Here is a 17147-nt window from a genome sequence, read left to right as displayed (position 1 = left end):
CGGCTGTGCCTGAGTACAGCAGGAGCGTATCTACTCCCAGGGTCCTTTGCTCCACGGCTCAATATCCTCTCAGTATGACACATTCAGGAGACCTTTCAGAGTGTTTTATGTTCTCAGCATATTGCTTTTCCCCCTGGGCAAATGTTAAATGTATGTTTCTCTGGGGATATCTCCACAGTGATTCAACAGATTTTTACCTTTCAAAATGCATTTTAATCGACCGTCTCCCTTCGTTCTTTTGTGATTTGAACCCTTACTGATCACTTACATTGTTATTTATATCAAGAGACACACATGCCCTGATCCTAGTACAGCTGCTAACATGGCTTTAGACTCATGGTTCCAATGTTTTTTGCAAATCCATTTATAAGCTAATTAAATCATTCATTATTTAAAGCCACAATAATGAAATGGAACTACTAATTGGCACATATAATGAACATTGTATAATCTTTTAGCTAATAGTTTAATTTAAATGTAAAGTTGAATCACTTTGTTTTTCAAACGACTGTAGCTTAATTAGTTAATGGAGAGAAAAAAAGCAAGTGTATAATTATCTCCAGACTCCATTACGAACCTGCTTCAGTCAGCTACTTTTGGTTTTGTTCTGTGACTGACTTTCATCACCACCACCAGGCTGCCGTTGGGACCTGGGCGAGCGGTGAGCTGGCAGTCGGCTCCCGGTCCGTGACATCACTTTCCCAAACATTCACCCTTGGAAGTTTGTCCATATATGGAAGAGCGCTCCACTTTCTCCGGACTGCCGGGGCTATCCCGTGTGTCTTTCCTGCTCTGTGCGAGTGTGTGCATGTGTGTGTGTGTGTGTGTGTGTGTGTGTCAGACTGTGAATATGTGTGTGTGTGTGACAGACAGAGAGGGAGAGTCGGTTTACCTTACAAGGCAGACAGACCTGGCATTCCCTTCACATGTTTACAGGAGCCTCGTTGACTTACCTTTCTTTTCTGAATGACTGGGAGTCTGTTGTGAGCGTGTGCAGTGCAAATGCTGTATTTCACACAGCTCAATAATGGCCTGTATACATATAGAAATCAGTGGTGGAGGAAGTACTTCATCATTACTTCATCATTTACTGAAGTACAAAAAGCAATGCCACTCAGTAAAAATGATCTGTTACAAGTAGTTCAATATTTCAGTATTTCAAAATATTTACAGCAATATACTTAAAGGTACAGTGTGTAGCATTTTCGGGGATCTACTGGCAGAAATGGAATATAATCTCCTGAAAATAAGAATCGTGTTTTCGTGACCTTAAAATGAGCCATTTATACCGACATATGGAACTGTTCCTCTTCACAGCGCGGCGAAACCAAACACTGGCTCTAGATGGGGCCTTTCGTGTTTTTCGTGTGGGCCACCGTAGTTCTCCTACTCGCTTCAAACTTGGAAGAAGTTTCAGTTGGTTGCAATCTGCAACCTCACCACTAGATGCTGCCGAATCCTACACCTCCTCCTACTGCACCTTTAAAGTAAAAGTACTTGTTCGGCAGAATGGTCCTTTCTAAAGAGTTTTATTATATATGGCATATCTGTGAAATGTTATTCCTGATTCTTCAACCTGTAAGTATAATATTAATGTTGTTTAACTATATACTGCTGGATAGTTTCATCACAGTATTTTATGTAAATGGATCATATGTTTTGTTTATCTGTAAAGTAACTCCAACTGTCAGATAAATGTAGTGGAGTAGTAAGTACAACATTTGCCTTTGACATTTAGTGTGGTATAAGTAGCATACTATTAAAATACTCAAAAACAATCTAAGTATCTCAAAATTGTACGTAAGTGCACTTCGTGAGTAAATGTACTTCGTCACTTTCCAGAGATTTATCTGACCCCCAGTGTTGGAAAGAAACACAAGTACAATTTTGAAGTACTTGTACTTTACTTGAATACATTTTCTGCAACTTCTACTCCACTACATTTCAGATTACTCCAGTACCTTTATGTTATAGCTGTAGTTACTTGCAATATGTTTCGATTAATGGTACAAAATAACAATATTACAAATGTATGATGTAATATTTTAGATTAAGACAAAACTTCACTTCACGCAGCAGATGAAGGTATATCGGCTAAAGCAAAGTACACATTGATGCGTCAATAATTGTTATCCATAAATATAGCCTAGTATACATTACTCTCAACAGTAACCTACAGTACTTGAGTAAATGTTATTTTTACTAAAGTAAAGAACAACTCCTCAGCTTAAAAAAAAACACCAAACATTAACATTATTTTTCTTTTTGTTTGTTCTTAAAAACTTTAAGAGATTTACTTACACCGCGTAAGTAACGCGTTACAGTATCCTCGGATCAACCTAAAGAGGCAACCTTGGATATTAAGCCTGCGCACTGACAGCCGAACCAGCCAATCCACGCATGGAAGGCGGTTCATGTGCGCACGCGCGGCGTCCAATCAGATCCCTCGGTCGGTTATCGATTCAATTTGTCTGAAGCAAAGTTTTTGCGTCCGTCGCTCCTCTCCACTAGAACCTGCTTACCCACCGCGGAGCACTGCTGCTGGGCGAAAACTAGAGCAGATAGAGAGAGAAAAGAGGCAGAGTTGGAGGGTGAGAGAGAGAGAGAAAGAGAGCGAGAGCGAGGCCTGGGGTGGACCGTTAATTTCATCCACACACCGTCTTGAATGCGTGGCGGAGAGTAGATCGAGCTGATATACCGCTGCAAAACATCTCCGCGCCGAGGACCGGGTGGACACAGCTTAAAACAGAAGCAGAGAGCGTCTATATATATATTATATTAAAGCTTTAGAGATACATGTATAACATGGAGCAGTATGATGATGACGAAATTGATTACATGCACCAGGAAGATGCCTGGGATCGGGATCTCCTCCTGGATCCTGCATGGGAGAAGCAGCAGAGAAAGGTGAGACTGACTTCCTTCTACCTCCGGTGTAAAGGTGCGGAAGTGCGGCTGTTGCTTGCGATGCTGATACCAACGATGGAGCTGATTAATATTATTGTCGCACATTGATTACAAGTGATCACTTTGGCCGCAGATTGATGAGTTCAGAGGCAGCAAACCGGCTGGTTCTTTGCTTTAATTATTAAGCTCATTATCGCGTTGGTGATCACCTGTTGGGGTTTCTCAGCTACTTTTTATCTGGTGAGCTCAAAACTTTTTCTCGCCCCCACATCTCGCACTCATATCCTGTGTAGCGTTATGAAATAGCCTGCAGCAGGAGGGACAGAATAAAGGGGGGGGGGGGGGGGGGAAAAAAAAAAAAAAAGGGGGGGGGAAAAAAAAAAAAAAAAAGAGGGGGTCAGAAAAACGATTAAAAACTGGACTGGACGCCCACCTTTTCCAGCGCAACAGATGTCAGCCATGCGCTTGACTGCATATGGTGTGGGACTGGCCCCTCCTGTCATCTGGCTCATGATGCGACGTGGATTAGGCCATGCTTCGCAACTGGGGGATTGGAGTGTGTGTTAGGGTGTGTGAGGAGGGGGTTAAACCCACAATAACTCATTTTACGTCTCCTTTATTTGGCTGTTTTGGCGCATTTACGCGCGGAGTCTGCATCCATGTTTAATGTGTTTTTAATTTGGGAGGTTGTTTGATGTATCATGGCTACAGTCTGGAGTTAGTTGATTCTTCTTTAATCTCTGAACATATTACCGCGTTCATTTCCCCCACTGGATGAATACCAGCTCCATAACCCGGCGCGCCAACGGGTCAATCTTTATAACAAAGCGCTGAAGGACATCCATACATTGTCTTTTACGAGCCCAAATCACCTACACGCGTCCAACAGCTGCTGCTCTTTTTGTGCGTTTCCAGACTGAGTATGAATATGAATGGTCTGTTTCGAGAAAGGGGTGTTACTTTTTTCCCTCCCTTGCTCCTCAAACGTTTGTCCTGCGCTTTTGAGAAAAAAAACAAAAAAAACGGGGAAGAAAAGCGCTGTGGAATCTGAGTATGCGCTGCGGTTTGGGCTGGGCTTGCATGGGAGCAAGCGTGCCCAAAAATGGTAATAATCGGCCCCTCTCGCTGCCGTTGGAAAACTCCCCCCCCCCTACAAGTTTCTCCCTTTGCTCTGCAAACTCTCAGCTCCTAGTTTCATGGATTATGTCATCGGCAGGCTGCTACCGGTCGAAGGCGAACTGAACGGAAATAAAGGGAAAGGTATGCAGCGCTGATGTCAGGTGTGGACAGCAGGCAGGGCTGGGCAGTGCCTTAAACTCTTGATGCTGTGAAGAGAAAAGTGTGCACGTGACACCTGATAGTTTAGCTCACACTTCCCCTCCAGCCTGGATCACAGACCTTCCATCATGAGTGAAATACTTTCCTCTGATGACCCCCTTTTATCTCACCATCCTGCAGAGAGCGGGGGATGTTTTATTCATGTTTCTCTCCACAGAGAGCAGCGATAAGTGTTTATGTTGAGATCTGACTAGACAACACATTGAGAGTCTGAGAGGGAAGACACACACACACACACACAGCCACACACGCAGCCACAGGGCCAGTGGAGCTATACACGCACACACACTCGTCCATATGCCTCCAAGCGTCAGCAATCAGCTTCTTGCTGCTGATGAGCAGATGACCTAGAAGCTTTTTCATGTTTGCTGATTGTTTCCAATCAAGAAAAGCATAATTATCATGTAGATATTTAAAATTCTGACATGTTTCAATGAATCAACCAGCTTCTTTGAGGCGCTTACTTAGAGTCTGTTGGTTCAGTCATCTTCTGTGTGTGTTGCTTTACTTGTAGCCTTAAGACTATTAGGTTGTTTGTCAAGAAGCAACGGCAAATATTTGATCACCAAAGTAAACCTGTTTTAACCAAGAGATGAACTAGACTGTCAAAGAATGAAAATAATGGGGAAAAATGAAACTAACCGAGAAGTACAAATTGCACAGGTGAGGACTTTTTGCTTGGCTCCATTTTGCAATTCACTTTGACGCACGCAACTCCGGCATGTCAGAGGGTGTTTCAAATATTTTGAGTCTGGTGCAAGTCTTAACCTGACCCCCGGGCATAAAGGCGCTGGCATCCTCTTATCTTGGAATCTGAATGTCTTTGCAGATCCAGGTGTCTCAGGTACACTCTGCCAGATGTTACTTAAAGCTGCAGCTCACACATAGTTCCACCGAAACAAACAGGGGATTTTGTTTATGTATTAGTCACATCACACCTCTGTTAAACAAACGCACACGTAGTCTCTAACATTTCTTTCTGTTGTCATAGCTGGAAGGTGGAGTTCAGGTGTTAGCTGCCGTGGCTAATTTGTCCAGGTTTGTCCTTATAAGGATATAAGCTGCAGTACCTTCGATCAGGCCCTGCCTGTAAACCTCCCACTTCCCATCACACCCCAGCCCCTGTGTTCCCAAACACTCCCAACACACACCCACATTCCCCTGCTCAGACTGTGCGAGTCAGGTCACAGATAAGATCCACTCGCTCCTCATCAGTCTGATCATTTGTTTTTTTTCCCTCCAAAAAAACTTTTTGTCCCCCTTTTCGTGCCTTTGAGTCTCAAATGAATCAGTTGTGACAGACGTGGACCGGACCTCTTTTCTGAGTCTCTCTGACACACTAAGTGGAGGAAAAAAAAAGAAAATTATGAAATAAAGGAGTCATTTTTCTTTTATTGGAAACCAATCAAGGTCTGGGCCAACGCCCAGCAGAAGTGTGCTGGTCAATACATTTCAAGGAATCGTGACGCAAGACTAGAGAAGGCTGTGCAGGAACTTGTGTTTTTGTGTGACCGATGAGCAGGAAGTGTCCACTAAGCGACTCCGTCATCAGCCTTGTCGACACTTAACACTCCCCACTTTGACTAATCAGCGCTCCCTTTGGGCGGGGCTGTCTCTGGCCGCATGCGTCCAAACTGAGCATCCTGAGTGACCGACATCGAAAGTGAGAAAATACCACTTACTGTATCTGCGTACATATTCATATCCAGGAAGGAAGACAAACTGTTCGGAACCTTTTAACGACTCAAGGCATGAACGAGTGTGTGACGGCAGCTGTTTACTGAATTGCATAATAGGATGTGTAATATCAGCTCCTGCCACCTCACAAAATGCTTCCCGTCATCAGATTCCTCTGTTCCCATGATGCACCTTGTGCAGCTCTCTCTTAACAAAAGAAGAGCGTCACAGAGTGGCTTTGACAAAGCAGGGAATGTGGAAAGAGTGAATCTCCCCTCTGTCTCTCTCTCTCTCTCTCTCTCTGTCTGTCTCTCTCTGTGGCAGAGAGACAGCCTGATAAAGGCGTTATGTGCTGAAATGTTGCTTCTTTTCACTACATAAAACATGAGCGTGCGGAAGAGTGTGTCACCCCGCCCCCCATTTTCAATGAACTGGCTGGCTGTTTTTCATGTGATGTTTTCCATTATTATCTTGAGCCCTTTATTAAACTCACATTATTTATTTTAAGTCACTAAAATTGAATATTGGACATGTATTGATGATACAAGCAGTTTGGTGAGCTGCAGGTCATCAGTTCAGATCTCCTGGGAATGTTGAGAAAAATGTTTAATGCGACAGAAAACGCTTCCTCTTCCCTAATTTGCTGAAAACCCTCTGACAATATTCAGAGATGTTTCTATTTAATATTACGTATTAGAGTAACAGTTTTGAAAAGACATCCTTAGTTTTAAGGGTTTAAACAGTGAAAACTTGGTGGGTCTAAAAACCCAAGACTTTCACCCAGGAGACAGCTGTACGTGTCCCGTGTGAAACCCCAAAGTAAATGTTGACTTAATTGTCACATAGCTTGTTGCCTATGATCGCCCGTGTTGCTGGACATTTGTAGGAAAACTTATTCGGAATAACAAAATCATTTTTGGTGTGATATCGTAGAAACCTTCAGTACGAGTATATGTTGCTGGCTGTGACCTTATATTCAACGTACAATGTCTAACTCTCGACAGGAGAGTGAATGAGCGTATTTTTTTTTTTTAAAAAGTCAACGTATTCCTTTAAGGAAAAGTGAGAACGTGAAGCAGCCTTGTGTCTCAGATGCCTCCTCTGTCTGAGCAAAAGACGCTTCAGGGAAATGAGAAACTTTCTGTCTGTGTCTCGGCCGGAGACGACTTGGTATTCATTTCTCACTCTTAGTCATCTGTCAGGGCGGCTGATGTTGTCTGTGAAATAGTAAGAAGTAAGAAAACTGAAAGATATCTTAATAGAAGTCTCGAGTGCTCTCGAGTGCTGATAATCCGGTGTCCGCTCGCTGTCGTGGTTAACACAGCCGGGCTATAAATCCCAACAGGAGCTCCCTGGTGAACCGATCATCCTGCCCCGGTCACGCTGTCAGGGCCCCGTCTCGTTTGTCCTGATTGATGGGGTCACGGGCTGACACCACAGCTGAGAGGGCCCAGGAGCATCCAGCCATCCACTCGTCCCATCGGAGGAAGTTTTATGCTTGTGCTCACAGCTCAGCCAAAGGGGGGGGATTAGAGTTGGAGTCCAACGATTTGAAATTCAGCAATCGTACAATGAAGATGCAGATTGTCTTAAATCAGCATTTAGTTGACGCCGTTGTGGACTTACACTAGCTTATAAAAGTTTGTAATCACCGATAAATGTTCATGTTTTGGATGGAAATGTATTATTTTATTAAACATAGAAGCCAAGTGAACTTTAAAACTAAATAACACCAATCACAACTGAGCATTTTAACATGATTAATGAAGGATAAGCCCACCATCAAGACTCAAATTTAATGGCTGATGAAAATGGGGTGACCGGAGCACTTGAACGGGTTTTCCTTGCTACATTGGTCCCAGTTGGGATTCGAACCTGAGTCAAGCTCACTTTTCGAACCACTTCTGCCCTCATCCTATCCCTTCTTCGTTTTCTGTCCGTCAATAATTCAACCCTGCCTGAACACCACCGGGGTTCCGATCGAGCATGTTTCATTACTAACCGAAACATCTTGTTATGCGCGTCTCGTGAGAAGCTTTCAATCGGGAGGAAACAGTCTCTTTATAGCCTGAAGCTCCTGGCTTGATGTATAGAGTCCCAGAAGATACTGACCTGCGTCTAATGACTCTTACCTTACACGACTCCACATCTCGGAGAGGGATAATGTCCTCCGCTGAGGTTTTCTAGTTTGAGAGCTGGTGGCAGTGTTTACTCAAGAAAAGTCAATGGGAAGGCAGCTTAGGATTTCCCAAAACACTTATCCTACAGGTTGTTTTTCATCTTTAGCAATTCAATAGTCGAGTGCAACAAGTTTCACATCCATGACACAAGTTTCCATTCTTGTTCTCTTTGAGTATTGGTAAACTGCATCTCCTCAGAGTTTTGCACCACAACTCTTTTTTGGGTTTAAATACTTGTTTCAGTGCCAATGACTAAGAAAGCAAGTCCCAGCTGTAACCTTAATGTCCGGAGAGAGAAGGTTGAACTCCTCATCCAGTCTCGGTCTGGAAAGCATTTTCCCGCTTAAGTTACAGTTCTGAATAGTTTCCCCTTCTATTTGTTTGGGGAAGGTGAAAGCTAATTATTCCTCATCAAGCTACACAAAGCATCTGTTTTTTTTCTTTTTTAGAATTCACGGTTTGAAAAGTTCTTGCATAGCTTATTTTCTCAGGCTCGAGCTCCAAATTTAGAAACGTATACAGAAATCAGCTCCCAGTTATAGGTCATTAAAGCAGGCCAATAGTGCGATGAAATTTAAAAAATTTAGTTCGAGGTTTGGATACGTTTGACTGCGTTGCATCATCGTCTCATAATGAACAATTCATCCTGCACACGCTGGAGTTTTATATTTGCTTGGTGGCAGATTTGAGACTCCAGAAGGGGAGTTTTTTTTGGATTCTACATCCACCATGGGATTTGGGAGTTGTGCAAAAAAAAAAAAAAAACTGCTTAATAATGCTCGAACATGTCTGGAACCGCTACACACTTATGGTCACATGTCTTCAATCGCATACGACCCAGAGGGGGTTTATAGACGGATCTGTCTGCATGTTCCCAAGGAATTTTCCTGCACCACATGGGAAGGATGTAGCCGGGTCTTTCCTCCGCTAATGCTATTAATCAAGCCACATGCATTCTCAAGTGCATGCGCTCACTGCGAAGCCTCTCTTTAAAGCCGGAGGGGGGGCTCGCTCTGTAGTCGGAGGGTCTATGAACATGTGAGTGTATTAGCTCTAAGCCTCCTCACAGGAGCAGCTGCGGCGCGTCTCATGTAGGTTTGAGTAAATGGATACGGGCAGGCAACAGGCACACCTTTCCATTCAGTAGTTGTGTGGGTGGAGCTCTGAGGAGGGAGAGGGGAGAGAAGAGAGGGAGGGGGGGCAGTGAGTGGAAGAAGAGGTTCAGACAGAGGAGCTTTCAGGTCGCTGCACAAAGAGAGCGTGTTCAGGAGGCCATCCTTTGTCACGTTGTCAACCGAGAGTCAATAATTTATCATCACCGAGCCATCAAATGACTCTTTACTCTAAAGTTGCTTCAGGGTGTTTCCCTCCTGCAACATACCTGCTCTGTTAACAATGTAATCCATTACTCTTGTATATTAAAAGTAAAGACATAACTTTACTAATAGCCCAGTCAACAGAAACTTAAGGCATACCAGTCTGTCTGTTAGATATAAGGCTAAAACCAGCAGCTGCTTAGCTTAGCTTAAAGGAAACAGAGGAAAACAGCTAGCCTAAACAGCTAATTGTTATTTTTACACTGATTTAAACAAACATGTAATCTATTGTTTAGTGAACTTAAGAGATGCTCGTAGTTTGATTTACTTTTTTTTAGTTACCTTTGGATAGAGGTATGCTAGCTGCTTCCATCCGTTTTCAGTCTTTATGCTAAGCTAAGCTAACCTGCTGCTGGCTGCGGCTTCATATTCAACGAACAGATATGAGAGTGTTGTTTTTATTATCTAAATCTCTGTGAGAACGCAATTAAGCCCATTTCCCAAACATCAAAGGAAAAAGAAAACAAGACATTATGTTTCAACAAGAAGTGATGCCAACGTTTGGACGTATTTATTTAGTGTCCGTCAGCGAGAGAGGACTTTTTAAAAGTGGAAACAGTTTCTTGTATTTTCTCTTGATGAAGTTTGACTTCTCTTTGCCGTGGTGGTCGTCACCGCTCACACCAATTACCCAGCTTTTCTTCTGCTGTTTATCCAAAATCAGCCGCTGCTTATGCCGGAAACTTATCAACGCATCACTTCCCATGCGGCGCAGGAGTTCTCCCCCCCCCTCCGGACGAGTTAAGTCGACTCTTGGAGAGTGGAACTGTGAGAGCTTTCATGATACAGACTAAGTGGAGCTTAAAACGCTGTTATGTTATGTAAATTAGTGAAGAACATTAAGACCTGTAAAAACAAAAGTACTAAAAATGTTTCCTATGCCAGAGATTGTTCCTCTCTCATCAGTTTTCCCCCCACTCTTACCTTTCTTTTTGCTCTTTCTCTCCGTCTCTCTGCCCCCCGTCTGCCCAATGTGACTGAGTGGGCGGCGATGGATGTAAGGAAAAAGTGTTTTCCTTGCTTCAGCGTTGAAATCTCCCTCCAGCCTTATCAGGAAGCCGCCTGTCTTCCACTGCGCACAGTGTGGTGCGTCACTATTATTTGCTCAGTGTGTAATAAATAGGCAATTGCAGCATTTGAACAATAAAGACAGGATGGTTCTTGGGGTTTTTATTTACACTGCAGGCAATTAAGTCTAATTCAGAGGGAGTTACATTCAGTGTGGTGAATCAGCTTCCTAGGTGGCCTATGTTGCAGGCAAGGAGTGAGTAGAAGGACGATTAAAGCCACAGAGTGCACAGAAAGGAGATACAGCCAAATGAATGATGATAATGTTGGAAATGGATCAATTTGTGTTGGTGAGTTCTTGAGTCCTTGTGTTCGGATGGACTCCGAGGCCATGGGCTATTTGTTCTGCTGCACTCTTCCACTTTTCTAAAGTGGGACAAGTATTGAACGTCTGACTTTCAATCACAGGCTGCTATCGATCGCCTAATTCCGTCTGCGCTCATGATCAGTTGGAGTCTGACTCCCTGAAGGCAAGTTGCATCGCGTGCCAATGGCTCTGTGCTGTTTGTGAGACGGTCCGCATAGTTCAACTCTGCAGAAGATGCTGACCTACATCTCTTTTCCTTTGCACTACTTTGTTTCATAGCTGCAGGATTAGTCTGCACGCTCCCGACGTCACTTGATTTGCGACGGTAAACAACAGCGTGAAGTTCTGGTGGCAGATCTCGTTACAAGTTGTAACAGACACCTCCCCTCGGACCGCCCCCAGCCCTGGTAACCCGGCACAAGGTGCAGAGCCGGCCTGCTGCTTGTTGTGGTGGAGAGCCCTTGGCAGAGCGGCGGGGTGGCCGAGTGGTTTGAGCTGTGTGAAGTGCTGGCAGGTGCTGCAGCTGGTGGACGGACACAAACTGGTGGGGTACAAACTGCAGCAATGCCAAAGCAGCCGGTTTAGCTGCTCCTTTGTAGCTGTGGTTCACTCAGAAAGGCTGCGATGAGCTCGACAGAGAGCTCTTCTTCTTCGATTCTTCATGACTTTGCCCAAGAGCTTCCTTCTCGCAAGTCTTAATTACAACCTCTGTGACCTTCCACTGATCCAGCCCAGAGAAGCCAGAGAACAAACACAGATGCCTGGAAGATTTTTCTTCGCACAGCACAAAATACGGTTCCCTTTTCACAACCTTAAAAGTTATGTCACTATGTATCTCAGGTCATATTTGGGTGAAGCTGGAACTGTGCACCTTCGACACTGTAACATGGTCTCTATTGTTGATTAGCATGAATATTGGAATATTCCACTTACCTAAAATAGTCCGAGCTGCACAGGGTTTCCCCAAGGAAACGGTCCAGCTGAGGTGGTTCTTCTTTCAGAAGAAAAGAAGTAATGTGCTGCTCCGACTAATTACTGCAACACGAACATTAGGTCCATCGATCATTCATTTGCAGAGCTGAACTTGGACAGATCCTCCAGCATCTCTTCTCAATGTCAATGTAAATGATGCTTTAAACAATGGTCTCGCCCATTAAATGGCCTTCGCTGTGTGAAAAAGCACCGCTGCTTGTTTTCCTTGAAAACGTTACTCCTGAATGTGATGGCACTCTAAAATATATTGAGATTCTGCATGAATCAGTGTGCACAAAAGCAACATACGATCATTTCTTCGTCAGAGTTTGATCTCTGCATCGAGACCATATTTCTAGAATATTTTGCTCCACTTTAACCAATCGGTTAGCAAATGCTGATTCAGGAGTTATTTTTCTATTTTTGGCTACTCTTTGTCTTTTCAAAGCGACTTTTGTGATCAGGTGCGCCAGATCAGAACTTAGCTGTGTCTTCATGTGTGTCCACACTTCAGTTTAACCTGATCGGATAGTGATCGGATATATTTTGGTGTCAAAGAAGTGGCTGTAAAACGGCGGATAAATACATTTAATTTCCTTTAGATTTTTCACAATAAAAGCCCCCCGTTATTTGTTAGGCTTAATTTCCTTCCTGCAGTATTGGTGTCTTATGGTATATTTCGTATTAGTAGACTTGTTTTATTGAAGAATAGCCGCTAACAAAACTTTGCTAACTCGTTGATGAACATATTTATTTTCCTTTAAATTCTTCACCGTTTTTTTGTTTTTTAAAAATGCTTTTATTGAATTAATGAAGCGGCTAAATCAGGAAATGTTGCATTTTTTTCATCAGCAGTCTAACACAACTCAGACAGTGGATCTCTCGAACGACCTCTACAGCTGTGTCGATCTTGTCAATCTCATCCACGTTTGATTGTCACCACTCTTTGATGCAGCTAGATACATAGCGGACTGTAGAAATATAGCATCCCTATTCTTAATCCTGCATACAAGGCTCTGATTGGTCTACTGTTTCTCTGTGTGTTGATATGGCCAGTGGTGTTGGGCATAGAGCATATGTAGTGACTCATTCAGTGTATTTTCAGTTGTCTTGCAGATCGTTTTTTTTTCTAGCAGGAAGTAGGAACACCATGATAATTCTGTGAAACAAATTTTGCGTTGAGGTCAGAGGAAGTAAAATGGCCACGGTACCTCATGATGAAGGTTTCAGTTGATGTGACACCCGGATGCTCGTCTCTCCTGAAAACCGACTTTCATGTGACATTTATTTGCTTAACTGAAAATGTTACCGCTTCTCTCTTTTGACTCGCATGTGGAACTGATGATCGGGAAGATGAATTTTTTTTTTGGTGTTTGGATCTCCACGTATAAGCAACTCTGAGGCCAAAGCAACAATCCCCAAAAGGTGCTCAGCTCACACAGGCTTACAAGGCACGGCAGACATAACGAGCTGGAGCAACAACATAATGATAGAGGGAGAACGAATACAATACACCTCAAAAAAAGTCCAACAATGTCAACGCAAATATGAAAAACAATCCATTTTCTACATTTGAGCTAGAAAACATAACTTGGGCACATAAAACGCCCTCCTACGCTGTTGGTAACCATTTAACACAAACTGATGTGAAACACTTTGTCTGTAAACAGACTGCCAGAGACCAGATACCACACCTAAACTGGGCGCCAACAGACCTCTGTGTTCTGGTCAGAATATAGAATGAGCTCCACCTTTTTAGCAGCTTCAACATTAAAGAAATGAACACATTAATTCATCAGTTATTATAATAAAATATGCATTCATCTGAAATGGGCCTTTCTGCGTCTGTTTTGACGGCAATTATTTTACTGAAGGAAGATTTGAATGCAGGATTTTACTTAGTATTTTCTTTTTTACACTTTTACTTCAGTAAAAGTTCTGAGTACTTAGATATAGAAAACGTAGAATATCTTTTCAGTAATTTTATGGACACCATCAGAATTAATTATCTTTTTCCACGATACAGGAAGTGTATTTGTTTTTAACAGAAAATATTGCTTCTGTGCTCCTGATAATGTCTATCCTGGTGGATGGAAATGTAGCACATGCGTTAACAGTTAGTACACTCGGTGTGTAAATGTGTTGAAAGCGTGCTTTGTTCCAGGGCAGCGTCGCTCCTCCCAGCTCAGCATTTCTCTTGAGTCAGGTGATGGTCAGCAGTGAAAAAACGCTGCTCCGGCACAACACGGCACCTCGACCGGGCCGCACACTTCCCATCACGCGACCAATGCGGGCAAACCGAGCTGGCGCTGACTCATGACTACTGTGTTGTGACTCGGGTGAATATGCCACTGTGCTTCCCATCATACTGTTTAGATTGGCATCTGACTGTTTCATGACTCAGGAGTTACGGCTGTGCTAGGTCGCTTTATTCCAGTTAAGGGAAAAAATAAATCCCTTTTCTCTTTGTTTTGTGCAGATCCATCTGTCCATCTTTTTAAATAAGGTTCTGTTGTAAAGTTTCATTTATTACATCTAATAAACAACTTTCTAATCGACGTGCTGTCTTTAGAATTTACTTTACTTCATTTCCCTTGCTGCCAACAATCTACATTGGGCGGATAATATTGAAGTAGAACTTCAGGTCTATATAGTGCTCCATGTTTGTTAAGGACCATAAAGCCGAGCTGGAGCGTCGGTTTGGACACTTGCAGTACAGAGAACAGGGCTCTCTACAGACTGGCCTTTGTGCAGCGGGACACTCGTGCTTTAAACCGGTGAAGCGGGGAGATGCATGCTCACACTGGACTTTTAGATGACTTGTTCCTTGATGCCTGGGCTCTATTTGAATAATATCTGCACATGGATTTGCATCCACTTTATGTGTTGTGAGATCAGCAGAAGTGCTTCATCTTCTGTGTCATGTTCAGTTAGACATTTGCCACCAAATAAGGAAGCTTAACGGAGGAGATGAAACATCGCTGAAGCTTGAAAATCCTCAGATGTGAGAAAAATAAAATGAAGAGTACTTTGTTTTCAGTGGTGGTGGATTCCTTGAAATGAAGTAATACAATGTAAAAAGTATTATCAAAATGTACTCACAGCTAACGATGCTAACGGTGCAAACAGTGCTGACAGAGCTAACAGTGTTTTCCTGAGGGGGAACTGGAGGTTTGTGCTACTGTGTCCGCGTGAGCGGAGACGGCGTTATTGGGTGTAACATTACTGTATGAGAGCCGTTACATACAAAACAAACTATGATCAGTTTAAAATATATGATTCATTATAATAGATTTAGGACAGTAAAGTAATATTTGCTTCAGTTAATGCATCAATAATATAATCTATAATAATATAACACTCTAAAAGGGGCTATTATGCATAACATCTACTTTAAATATTTAAGTAAATGTATTTAGTTACACACACAAGTCAAAATACCACAAACATCCTTTTGAAAACCCAAACACGATGGATATTTGGGTCAGCGGCCGTTTCAGAATGCTTTTAGTAAGATTACTTGAACTACAGATCCTTGACTTCCACCAAACCCTCCCTTGAAAGTCGTTGAATTTAAGCTCCGGGCGAGCTCTCACCGTCACAGACGTTTTCGTGGTAGTAAACTTGTGATGCGTGGGGTGTGTGTGAGAGAGCGCTTGGGGAGCCGTGTTCGTGTTCGTGGGTTTTTAAGAGCCAAGCTGTTTGTTTGCGGGTCTCCGGGCTTGTGTTGGTTGTCATAGCAACCGCCCAGTGTTGGGTGCTCTGCGGCATTTTCACAGACGAGCCGCTCTTTGTCAAATGAACTCTGCTGAGGAAAGAGCTACTACCACTCTTTGACTCCTCATTGCAACACACACACGCATGAATATGCATCAAGGCCACGATAGAGTAAATATCAGTGCACTGATAACAATGGCTGCTATTCTTTGTCAATCTGCACTTTTTGGCCGTCTCACATGCTCCGTCAGCAGGAGCTCCAACTGTGGAGAGTGTGTCTGCATGCACGTGGAAGTGTATTTGCTGCATGCAGAAGAGCTGTATGTGGGTGTCTGTGTTAGCATATTTTATTCTCTGTGTTCACACTCCGGGGTGCATTTTCTTCCACACACTCACCCGTGTGTGTGCGCGTGTGTGTGCGCGCGCGCGCTGAAGCAGCAGCAGCAGCAGCAGCAGCAGCCAAGGCGACAGATAAGTGTAATGGGATGGCTGTGCTGAGTCGGCGGTTTGCAGTAACAGCCTGTTTGAGTGCCTAGTTGGGTGGATGCTGCACCTGAGAGACTGTCGCACTCCATCATGACTGCAAGCTGGAGGAAAGAACGCTTCCACTTCTCTGGTGTGTGTGTGTGTGTGTGTGTGGTGTCTGGTCTGAACTGAGATGAGGGCAACAACAATGAGGGCAACAACAATGCAAGAAAGAAAACAATATCAACAGCTTCATCAATTCAGCCATTTTTTTGTGAATGAAATTGAAAATTCTAGATATTTTGTTTCCAATTTGATTAATATTAAATGTCGAGTCGGTGTGACATATTTGCTGTAGTTGGAAACCTTGAGATCGTCACTACAAATTCAAATTAAAGTCCTCTATGAGTTTGAAAAGTCCTTGAGTTGTTTACAGGGCCGCCAAAAAGTTCTGCGAGGTTCAGTAATTAATGAAGCATCTTACGACCCGTAAATACTGTAGAAAAGCTTGGTCACCTCTTTAGGCTTGTGTTCTTTCTTTTCTTTACAGTTACTTCCTGTTTTTAACGCTGATGCTTTGAGCAGTTTGTCAGAATTTGTTGAATTTTAAAAAAGGGTTGAAACTCGCTAATATAAACTAAAGTTTAAAAAAGTATATTTTTGTTTCATATCGACATGAATATCTAGAAAGTTCATCCAAATTCGTGGTGGAAACTGAGAGAAACATAAAAGCGAGCGAGACGTCCAGCTGAGCAACTCTGAATAAGGTGAGCCATAATTATACTGACAGTGTCAGTTCAACAAACCCGACCAGCTACAGTGAGCCAGTACAACGGTCCGTCCTCCTCTGTACACACACACACACACACACACACACACACACACACACACTAACACATTGGCCTGGCAGCCTCTTCTACTGTTTTTGGAGCCACAGAATTGTGTGTGTGCGTGTAGTCAGGCTGTACTCTCCAGTGAGTTTTAGAGGAAGGAGACTGAGGGGGATGAACAATGACCTTTGACCCTTTCAGCGCACTCCCCTTGCTAGTTGGCAGGTCCTCAGACTCCTGTCCTTCCTGTGAGAGAGAGACACAGAGAGAGAGAGAGAGAGAGAGAGAGAGAGAGAGAGAGAGAGAGAGA

General features: G+C 43.3%; 1 protein-coding gene across 6 annotated transcripts in view; it reads left to right on the top strand.

Moving 5' to 3' along the window:
- The first annotated feature begins 2468 nt into the window (after positions 1-2468).
- The window catches only part of actn1 (actinin, alpha 1), a 48106-nt gene continuing 33427 nt past the window's right edge, over positions 2469-17147 (top strand). For 4 of the 6 annotated variants that reach the window (XM_031847328.1, XM_031847327.1, XM_031847331.1 and 1 more), the window contains exon 1: positions 2469-2907. In XM_031847328.1, the coding sequence (XP_031703188.1) occupies positions 2797-2907 (111 nt within the window). In that variant the 5' untranslated portion in view covers positions 2469-2796. The remainder of the gene's footprint in view (positions 2908-17147) is intronic. The other 2 variants (XM_031847333.1, XM_031847329.1) reach the window with 2 other exon arrangements.

This window comes from Anarrhichthys ocellatus, unplaced genomic scaffold (assembly GCF_004355925.1).
Source record: "Anarrhichthys ocellatus isolate YVR2014 unplaced genomic scaffold, GSC_Weel_1.0 scaffold7, whole genome shotgun sequence".
In the NCBI taxonomy this organism is placed as follows: domain Eukaryota; kingdom Metazoa; phylum Chordata; class Actinopteri; order Perciformes; family Anarhichadidae; genus Anarrhichthys; species Anarrhichthys ocellatus.
The sequence above is the reverse complement of the archived record's forward strand: the minus strand, read 5'-3'. Positions and strand labels throughout refer to the sequence as shown.